General features: G+C 35.3%; 1 protein-coding gene across 1 annotated transcript in view; it reads right to left on the bottom strand.

The window, feature by feature from the left end:
• Positions 1 to 11,678, bottom strand: part of LOC106880648 (RNA polymerase II subunit A C-terminal domain phosphatase) — a 23,314-nt gene that overhangs the window by 8,291 nt on the left and 3,345 nt on the right. Inside the window, exons 2-5 of the mRNA XM_014930690.2 lie at positions 7,622 to 7,705; positions 5,596 to 5,686; positions 3,775 to 3,900; positions 1,199 to 1,446 (exon numbers count right to left, since the gene is read on the bottom strand). Of these exons, the coding sequence (XP_014786176.1) occupies positions 1,199 to 1,446; positions 3,775 to 3,900; positions 5,596 to 5,686; positions 7,622 to 7,705 (549 nt within the window). The remainder of the gene's footprint in view (positions 1 to 1,198; positions 1,447 to 3,774; positions 3,901 to 5,595; positions 5,687 to 7,621; positions 7,706 to 11,678) is intronic.

Below are 11,678 nucleotides of genomic sequence, written 5' to 3'. Positions count from 1 at the left end.
CGAGCGTGGCCGTTTTCGTGCGGGTGACACGTAAAAGCACCCACTACACTCTGAGTGGTTGGCGTTAGGAAGGGCATCCAGCTGTAGAAACTCTGCCAAATCAGACTGGAGCCTGGTGTTGCCATCCGGTTTCACCAGTCCTCAGTCAAATCGTCCAACCCATGCTAGCATGGAAAGCGGACGTTAAACGATGATGATGATGATGATGATGATATATATATATATATATGTATATATTCTTTTATTTGTTGAGCAAATCGACCCCAGGACTTACACTTTGTAAGCCAAGTACTTATTCTATCGGTCTCTCTTGCCGAACCGCTAAGTGATGGGGGCGTAAACACACCAGCATTGGTTGTCAAGCGATGTTGGAGGGGCAAACACAGACACACAAACATATACATACAACCCCTAACTTTCTAGGATATATATATATATATATATATATATATACGACGAGCTTCTTTCAATTTCCATCTACCAAATCCACTCACAAGGCTTTGGTCGGCCCGAGGCTATAGTAGAAGACACTTGCCCAAGGTGCCATGCAGTGGGACTGAACCTAGAACCATGTGGTTGGTAAGCAAGCTATAAACACAACAAGACTCGTACTCCACAGCAGAAGTGTTAAGACCAGTTCCTCTGGTAATGAAAAGCACACATAGTGGTGCCACATAAAAGTGTCCATGCAGTGTCACGTAAAAGCACCTGTGTAGCACTACATAAAAGCACCCAGCACACTCTGTAAAGTGATTAGTGTTAGGAAGGGCATCCAGCCATAGAAACCATACCAAATCAGACTGGAGTCTGGTGCAGCTCCCCAGCTTGACAGCTCTGGTCAAACCATCCAACCCATGCCAGCATGGACAACGAACATTAAATGATGATGATGAAACTCTCACAATATACTTGGTCACCACCAAAGATTATATATATATATATCATTGGCCAATCAGCATAACAGAATCAATCAATTTTATAGGCCATGTTATTTCAAACCATGAACTTATGAAGCTCATACATTTTTCAAGGTATTAACAGCACAAAGAAAGTGAAATAACAACTAGATATCAAGAACAAGTTTGTTAGGGGCTTAGAACCAAACCTAGAAGGAAGATTCTGTAATACAATCAATCTGTAATACATGTAACCAATGGTAGTAATAGATAAAGTAATTTTTAGAAATAAAAATACTAACTTTAAGTTTGCAGTCTTGGACATTGCATTGAAGCATTCATCTCTTGAGAGGATTCGATGTGAGAAAAATTTGCCAGCAGGATCTATAAACCGAGTAATAGTATGTGCATACATACGTACACCAAATGTACATATGTGCAGCTCATACAGTTTGGAAATGTTTTCTAAGAACTGTAAAGTGTGTGGCCGAAGTCGAGTATGGTACCAGAGTAAGTTCATGCCATGTCTGAGCTGAAAATGGTGAACACCCTTGAAAAAGAAAATAAGAAAAAAAATTAATATAGGAAATAGTATGTAAATAAGGAAAATACTGAATAGCTTTGTTCTTCCTTGCCAAACTAATTGATCTCTCTGAAGACATCTATTTCAGTCTTTAGAAACATGCTGTGCGTTCCATTCCCAAACCATGCAACCTCTCCAACTCTGCTAACTATCAGTCTATTGCTCTCACTTCTAACATCTCAAGGGTTGGAAACAGATATCGGTAACAAACTCCTTCACATTATCTTTTTCTCCCTATTCATTGACCACTAATATGGTTGATCCAGATCTATAGGAAATTTAGCAAAAGTAACAGTGTTACAATGGGACAAAGCCTTAGTTGAGATGTTTGTCTTTGGTATTGTAGTGATGATCTCCTTTTAAGAGGAACTTTAATATTTGTGGACATCTGGTGGCCCACATATTATAAAGTGAATGTTTCAGAACTTGCATGAACACATACTGCACAAACTCAGCTACATTGTAATTAGGTTGCAACCTATTTTACTGGACAAGTGAAATTTTGTTTTTATCATCAACCAATTAAAAAGATTCAGTCATTTCCCCTCAAATGGGACCAACTTCACACTTTTCATTTAGTCTTCAAATAGGTGATATGTATATAGTAGAATTGTCACAACACACATACACATATATATGTATACAAACACATATGTACACACATACACAGGTAACAACACACATACACAGCATTTTCTAGGCAAATACACACACATACACAAATGTATATTTAGACCTATTGAAATAGAAGAATGCTGAATTCACTGAATACCTATTACATGTTAATCATAAGCATTACACTGTTTTTCAGCTTATATATGGTCTATCAAAAGAGACCTAATAATTCTTAAGGTTGGACTAGAAAATTTTGTCTACAACAAATTTGTACCATCTGAGCAGGACTAAGCATACAAGTAGCAAGTAGAAAATGCATCTACATCACATATTTTTCAGTCTCTATTTGTCTCTCATTTTCTCAAATCAGAGGTTTCTTAGCAGACAGTAGCACTGAAGCATATGCTCACAGCACTCCCTTCACCTTCCATTCTATTAGTTCTGTGATATGCTACACTTTTTCTTCTTGTCCATTAACTGTCAGTTGTTCTGACCCTGCCGACTACTTCTATATTGATGATGCAAGCTTTCATTTCTGCTTAACATTTTGAACATTGTATGCAAGCATTATCAACATGCAACCTAAACTCATGCAAGACATCAAAACTTCCATGAAGAGAGAGAGAGGGAGTTAGAGAACATCATTCATTAGAGACATGACAACTGTATCTCTTGCCACACATATCAAAACACAAACACAAACACACATATATATATATAATTAAAACATAGGGTAAAAAATCAGATATTAATTAATATCGATCTATTACCAGGAAACCAGCAACTTGTATAGGATTCTGAGAATTATGATTCCATTACAGTTCGCGCTGAAGAGAAGCAGACATTCGGTAAGAGTGTTGATTTCGAAACCAGTCCGTGGATAATAATGTTTTATTTATGTAATTTTCACTGTCTTGCCCGCATACGTTTTGGTATTTCGCTGAATTTCGTTTGAGAACCATTAGGTCTTAGTAGACACAACATGTGGTCTATTTCTAGCACATTAAATGTCCACTTTACTGGTCATAGTTATATATAAATATATATATATATATATATATATATATATATATAGGTATGTTGATGCAAACAGGAAAAATAGAATTCAAAATATGAGTATATGTATATTTTTATTAATATTTAGCAAAAGTAACAGAGTGACTGAAACTCTCGGACCTTGAGTCATTCTGTTACTTCTGCTAAATATTAATAAAAAAAATGTATATATATATATATAATGTTTGTCTTCTTTGCTGGCATGGACTTCTATCAGTTTCCATCAACCAAAACCACACACAAGGTTTTGATCAGTCTGGGACTATAGTGGAAGATACTTGCCCATAGTACCATGCAGTGAGACTGAAACCAAAAACATGTGTTAAGCAACCAAGCTTCCTAACCAAACAGTCAAGTCTTCGTGTGTCTGTGTGTGTACAGATGTGCATGTTTCTGCTGATGCATATTGCAAAATCATCATCGTCATCATCATCATCAAATTGAACTGATAAATTTTTTAAGAACACCTTTGTTCAACCCAAGTTATATAGACACTCCCTTCTTGCTTTGTCATAAATGCAATTAACCAGTGATTGGCCCACTGGGCACCTATAACTAAAGACACAAGACACTAGTGTTCACAAAAAGCAATAGTGAAAAAGGGAAAAAAAAAGACATATTTACTTTTAAGTTTGGTGGTATGTCATCATTAGTTGTATGTATCAAAGTTTGATCCAAATCAACAAGAAGAACAAGTTTTCTGGTGTTTTTCAAACGAATTTCATCAGCTCGACCCAGTTCCAAGGCTTGCTTAAATCAAATGAGACAAAGTCATAATCATAAGCATGGAATAACCTCAAAGTTTTCAAAACAAATGAATACTAAGAAATAATAATAAGAAAAGCAAGAGAAATAAAAACTGTACTCAAATAATAAATAATTAGTTAACACCGGGGTTAAGTTTGCCTTTCAGCATTCAAGGGTCAACAGGAGAAAGTACTAGGGTTTGATAGAATTGACTATTCTCCTCCCATAAATTTGAGACCTTATGCTTATGTTAGAAATCAATATTTGAAATTTGTATTAATTTCTTTTTAACTATTATGATTTACAAAAACCACTCATACATAATCATATAGACATACATACACAACTGATTAGTCTAATTACAATTTAGTGCTCCATCATTCTGACTATTTACTAATAACTTTCTTAATGTGTATATTTTAATAAAATTCTACAGAAAGCATTCACTAATAACATTTTTTATTTGTACTAAAGTAAACTGAGTAATTTTTTTTACCATGCCTTCCAGTTTCATGTAAACAATGAATAATATTGATCAGGATAATGTCATAGATGTTTTTTATATGTTGTGCAATGACCATTAGCAAGATACTGAACGGTGAAAAACAAATGGAGTTTTTTACTTCCTGAGGAAAAAAACAAAATGTTTTTTTTCTTTTCTAAATTTTATCAACATAATTGTCAATTATATCTTTCAAAATGTATCTCTGGAAAATGTTGTTAAAAATTATGAAGAAATTATAGGGTCGATTAGCTCGACTAAAAGGCGGTGCTCCAGCATGGCCACAGTCAAATGACTGAAACAAGTAAAAGAGTAAAAGAGAGTAAAAAGAGTAAACAATGTCAAGAAGTATTAAACTCCAGTTATACCAATTCATATTTCCCCTGATCCTTGGATGTCTTTAAGTTGCAAATACTCTGACCAGACAAGTTCTTTTCTACCAATGTCTTTCCTACAGACATTGACCTGAGCATTAGCCAAATAAATCTCACAACTTTTTGAAAGGGCCTGCAACTACCCTTCTTCTCATGACTAATTTTTTAAGAGAATAAAAAACAAAATTTTCATGTAAGCCTCAGATTTCAATTGAGAGTGCTGTTAGATTAATGCTTTTTCCCAATTATATTAGCAACTTAAAAATGGAATGAATTCAACAAGAAAAAACAAAACTGGCATATGAAATACATATACCACACATTAATATTCATACACATATGCTACATGCAATAATAGCATAATATAAGTTAACACAAAATACTATATGGAATCACTTCAGTAATTCTTCTGAATATTTAATTTCTGTTGAAAGCTTTTTTTAACTTTTATTCGAAAATATTATGCTTCAATCTCTTTAAAATTAAATAACACTAAAATTTAAATAATTCTATTGAATTAATAATACATTCAACCAAGGCAGCAAGCTGGTAGAATTGTTAGCACACCCGGTAAAATGCTTAGCTGTATTTCATTTGTCACTACATTCAAATTCTACCAAGGTCAACTTCGCTTTATTTTTTCAGGGTCAATAAAATAAGTACCAGTTGAGAACTGGAGTTGATGTAGTCGACTTAACCCCCTTCCCATAAATTGCTGGTCTTGTGCCAAAATTTGAAGCCAATAATATATTCCACCTATTCTATATTCTAACAAGAAAATTGATTGAAAATATAAAAAGGAAAATAGTTTGAAATACTGACCTCCTCACTGACAATAAGTTCTGGAATACTATGAACCATAGCTACAGTAGCACTGACTGTTTCTTTTCGGTCACCGGATGCACCCATTTCACTACAAAGAGAATCATGCATTTAATAGATACTTAAATTCCAATACAGGTACAATATTTCCATGATAATATCATCATCAATTTAGTTTCACTTTCCATGCTGGCATGAATTGGACAAACTGTCACAGTCTAAATCAGTTCTTTTTGAAATTACTGCCCTTCTAGATGGTTGGAATCCCTTTTGAACACCAGCCATTTTTCAGAGTATACTGGGTGCATTTTATAGTGACATCAATACTAGATACTGCCTTGTCCTCAACAAAACTCTGTTCTACAATGTCTCTGTTCTTTCAAAGCAAATGTAACTGAGAGGGTGAAAGAAAGAAAAAGTATGAATATGAGTGTGATGAAGAAAACAGTGATAGGATGGTAGAGGAGGTGTTAATGAGAGTGAGAGAGGGGGGGGGGCTGATTGCTACATGTTTGTTGCTAGTATGAATACATAGGAAACAGCATGAGTAGCATGATGGAATAGCAATAAAGAACACAGAGACACACAAATAGACAATGAGTGATGGATAGCAACAGAGATAGAGGGTGAGGGTAAGTGAGAATGGTAGATGACAATGAAAAATCACAAGGATCACACGGTAAGATAGCAAGTAAGGGATAAATGACAGCGATAGGTGATAGATGTCAATAATGGACCTTTTATGCCATGATGGAAGGGAGGTGATTGCTAGAGGATGATGGCAGAATGAAAGTTGAGAAATAATGGAAGGAATGAATATAGAAAGACCAAATGCCATCTCTTATTACACAGGTAGTGTGGTGAATGATTTTTTTTTCATAGGTACAATGCCTCAGACTCCAAAGGAGACAATGCTGTCACATTAAAGCCATTATGGTAATATATCCATCCTCATTTATCAAATTCATTCACCACTGATCCAGAATAACAAAGTAGACTAGTTATGAACGTTGTTATACTTATCATGAATTGATTTGTGATAACACAGCTCAGTGAAGCATCAAAGATTCTGTTTGATCATAGACACATGCACCACTGACCATCCAGTGCTCAGGACAACTTGGGATCTCAGAACAAAACCTATTTTCCCCATATATTCCATTATTCCTTTTTTACTGAATCGTTTAATACAGTGTTTTGGAACCAAACACCTCTGATAAATGAGTATAGATGTATATGATACATTAGCTGGCTATATAAATAACCTTCATGACTAGTGCAGAACAGAAAAGAATTTCTTAAAGACAAGGGAACACATTTATAAAAAAAAGGGTTTTTTTCAAATTTAAACTTCCACTTTCCATGCTGGCATGGGTTGGATGGTTTGACTGAGAACTGGCATGCATTGGATGGTTTGACTGAGAACATGGGTTGGATAGTTCGACTGAGAACTGGATGGTTTGACTGAAACCTTGCCAAATCAGACTCCAATCTGATTCGGCAAGGTTTCTACAGCTGGATGCCCTTCCTAACACCAACCACTCCAAGAGGGTAACGGGTGCTTTTTACGTACCACCAGCACGGGTGCCAGTCAGGTGGCACTAACATTAGCCACACTCGAATGGTGCTTTTTATGTGCCAGTCAGGTAGCATTGGCATTGAAATATAGCAGCAAGAAAAAAATTAATTCAATCATTAAAGGATTTTAAATTACATTTGTAACAAGTTGTTTTTTATTTATATATCAACATGAGATGGAGCCTCATTTGAAGATACAGTACCAAGAAGATGGAGCCCCTTTCACAAGCCCTACAGAGGGCACACACTTATTTTTCAAAAAAATTATAAAAAGTAAAGTAATTACTTTACATATATAAAACTATATATATTCTTGTTGGAAATTGACTGGACTAATATAATCTTCATCATTTGACTTTTCAGCCTATAGATCGGCCCTGTCATATTCTAAGGGTTAAAAATATATAAATCAATAAAAACAGAAAATAACAAAATAAAAGAATCTTACTTCCTAAGATCAGCACCACAATCAGCACACATGTCTTTCATTACAGTAGGATGGGTGCAGGCTTCAATATGTATAACCACCATGCTGTAACAAAAGATCAAATCAATAATTTTATATTCCCTTTGATGTCAACTGTCTATTTCTACATTTAATTTACCTGTGGAAAGCATTATAAATCACAAACAAGATGCACATTGTTTTTATTTATTTTAATTTTTCAAATAAAAAGAAAATATTTTTCTATAGTAGCTTGTGTTCCACAAGTTTCTCAGTTGACTGGAAGAGTAGTATTTATAATTGAATGTTCTGTCTAAAACTAGAGACAGAGCCTATATGCCAAGTAGAACAAAGGAGGTTAGTAAAGTGATGTACCTTATGTAGACACAACACAATAAATAAATCTTAACATAGAGGAGGCAGCTCCCAAAATTAAGTGGTGCTCCAAAGCAAACCAAAATTATTGTTCAGTATGTATGAAACAATGGTGAATGAATATTAATGTGATTGATTATCTTAGTTAATGAATATGATTGGCTATTTAGGTTAATGAATGTCAGTCACGGTACAAATGTTTGCTGTAGTAATTAACAAAAAGAAGAAAAAAATTAACTAAAAGAACATTTAAATATTTTGGGAAATTAATAAAAGGAGTCACAGTGCTTCTTCATTTAACTCTTTAGCATTCAAACCAGCCATATCCAGGCCCAAATATTCTGTTTCTTTTTTGTTGAAACTGGCCAGGTCCAGCCTCTCACACCAACCCTACAATGTAACTCTAAAAATAAACAATCATATCATTGAAATCTCTAAGCAATGAGATAATGCATGGTTAATTCGAAACAATGTGAATAAATAAGCCTTATATTTGATTGCATGGGTCAGACAAGAGTATGTAAAATCAGAGATTTTCTACAACTGGATTCCATTTCAGCTGCTAACCCCACTTGTTTCCAAGTAAACTAATTAATAATCTTCATGGAGTAGTTGAATCAATTTTCTGTATATTACTGGTACTTATTTTCTCAACCATGAAAGGACAAGTTAACACTAGAGAGATTAGAACTTAGTAGTTAAAGGGACAAAACTAAATACTTCAAGGTCATTTAATCTAACTCTTCAACATTTGTAAGTCTAAAGACAGATTTTCAAGGGAGGAGAAATAGTAAATTGTGAAGATCTTATCACTTTCAAGGACTATAGTGAGATAAATGAAACAAAATCATAAACACAAATTATAGAATTACTTATATGATCACAAGAGCTGAAAGCTACTGTATGAGAGTAACAACCATATAAAAAATAAATCCAGAAGACACAAAAAAATTAGAAAGATATAGTTATTCTCTAACAGCATAAGAGTTAAAGCTGACTTGCCTTAACCCTTTAGCAATTAAACCAGTCATATCAGCTCAAATATTCTACCCGTTTTATGTTCAAGTTGACCAGAGATGGCCTCTCATACATGCTCTACAATGTCAATCTGAAAATATTCACATTACTACAGTTATGAGACGGTGCATGATTAATTCAAAAGAATATGATTAAATAAGCATTACATTTGACAAAGTAATGTGAATGCCAAGAGTTAAACCATTCCTCATTCCATTAAACTACTGAGCAAAACTTATGTATAAATTATCTAAACCTAGATGTGTTAAGACTGGTTCCTCTGGTGGTGAAAAGCACTCGTGGTGGTGTCACGTAAACGCACCAGTGTGACAGTGTGTAAAAGTGCCCATGCGACGCCACATAAAAGCGCCCATTCAGCGCTATGTAAAAGCACCCATGCAGTGCCTCATAAAAACACACAGCACACTCTGTAAAGTGATTAGGAAGGTCATCCAGCCATAGAAACCATGCAAAATCAGACTGGAGTCTGGTGCAGCTCCCCAGCTCTGGTCAAACCGTCCAACTCATGGACAATGGAAGTTTGATGATGATGACTTTACTGAATCAATGAAAATTCCAGCAATTCTAATATATTTGAAGCTCATTCAATAAAACTTATTTTCCCTTTAATGAGTTTATGAAACCTAAACTTTTTGTTCCCCACCCCCACTGTACCCTGAGGGTATGTTCTGACATATCCCACTCTCATCATCTCTATCTCTAAGTCTCCTTCTCCCTTCAAACACTAACTACTGTGATGGAAGAGATTCCTAAATAAAGTTAATGCTTAGTTTAAGCTTCTAAAGATCAATAAAGAGAGGACAGAGATTGTTGGTCGTAAAAGGAAGGAATAAGGAAAAGTGCTGAGTGCCGGATCAGGCGATGAGAAACAAGAGTGATGTTAGTGGAAGAAGGGAGTAAAACAGGAGTCGTAAATACATGGTCAAAAAGAGTTCTGAAGAACGATGAAGATAACGGTAGCAATAGTAAAAATAGGATACATCCTCTCCATAAGTTTGTGGGAAATCCTATTCAAGTGTGCCTCCACCTCGACTTTGTTTCCTCATAACTTTTTTTTAAATGGGTACTTTTTAATGAAATTTTCTACAAACACCTTTCAGAGTGTGTAGACTATGAGTATATTGGAATTTAATATGAAAAAAAAATGGTGGGTTCACACACAAATATATCACATATATCTAGAAATAGATGCAGGCACGGCTGTGTGGTAAGTAGCTTGTTTACCAACCATATGGTTCCAGGTTCAGTCCCACTGCGTGGCACCTTGGGCCAGTGTCTTCTACTATAGCCTCGGGCCAACCAAAGCCTTGTGAGTGGATTTGGTAGACGGAAACAGAAAGAAGCCCGTCGTATATATGAATGTATGTGTGTGCATGTGTGTGTGTGTGTGTGTGTGCTTTTGTGTGTCTGTATTTGTGCTTCCATCATCGCTTGACAACCGATGTTGGTGTGTTTACGTCCCCGTAACTTAACGGTTCGGCAAAAAGATACCGATAAGAAAAGTACTAGGCTCACAAAGAACAAGTCCTGGGATCGATTTGTTCGACTGAAGGCGGTGCTCCAGCATGGTCGCAGTCAAATGACTGAAACAAAAAATAAATTGAAACTAGAAATTTCAAAAAAATTTTGTCACGTGTGTGCTCACCACTTTTCTTTTCACATCAAATTCCTCTATAATCGTAATTTACTCCCTCTGAAAGGTACTTGAAGATTTCACTAAAAAAATACTCATCTTTTTGAAAGCTATAAGGAAACAAAGCCAACTCGTATGAATTTTCTGAAATTCTTCTCCCCACTCCCACTCCCGGAAAACTTTTTTCACAACAAATTCCGATATAATCAGAATCTACACGACCTGAAGCGGAATTGTAGAAAATTTCATTAAAAATATCCATTTTTCTGGAAGTTATGAGGAAGCAAAATTTGGCGGGGGCACACTTACGTAACACGTGTTCAATAATTCTTGAATATTATTTCTAGGACAGTAAGTTTGGCAGAGTCGAAATGTTTCTATACTTATTTGTTTGACTGTCGATCCTTCGCTTTCATTTTCACTTTCATTTCAAAAGAATTGAAAATAAATGGTTTAAATTTTATCCTATATTTATTGGAAGTTTCTGAAGTTCCTTCTAAGAAACAGGAGCGTACCAAACACCAAGATTTCAATATAAAGGGAAAAAATAAATATTACTGAATATGAATGACACTAAAAGACTATTGCAGCTATTACAAGAAGTTGTAGTTATATAGAGGGAGGAAAAAGAGGATTACTTCCACACAACTAGGGATACAAGAATATAAGAAAATTGGGCGCTGTCATGGTATTAGCTGTCAGAAGTGAAAGTAGAAAAATCTGACAAGGAACGTTACTGCTGGTTTGAGTTGATTCTTTGGCTACTGACAGCTAATACCATGACTGGCCGGAGCGAGCTATCTGTCTGTCTGTCTCTCTCTCTCTATCTATCTATCTATCACTCGAAGGTTATTGGAACAAATTTGACACCTATATCCATGCGTTTGAAAACACACAGAGTATAAAGGTACTACTAAAGCAGAGTGGTCCCGAACGCGCAGTCGCGCGTCCGCGCTAGCTAGTCGTGAGTGGTCGATCCTATTATTTTTAAACTTCAAACTTCATTTGTTTTCT

The sequence above is a fragment of the Octopus bimaculoides genome, chromosome 3, assembly GCF_001194135.2.
Source record: "Octopus bimaculoides isolate UCB-OBI-ISO-001 chromosome 3, ASM119413v2, whole genome shotgun sequence".
Classification (NCBI taxonomy): domain Eukaryota; kingdom Metazoa; phylum Mollusca; class Cephalopoda; order Octopoda; family Octopodidae; genus Octopus; species Octopus bimaculoides.
The sequence above is the reverse complement of the archived record's forward strand: the minus strand, read 5'-3'. Positions and strand labels throughout refer to the sequence as shown.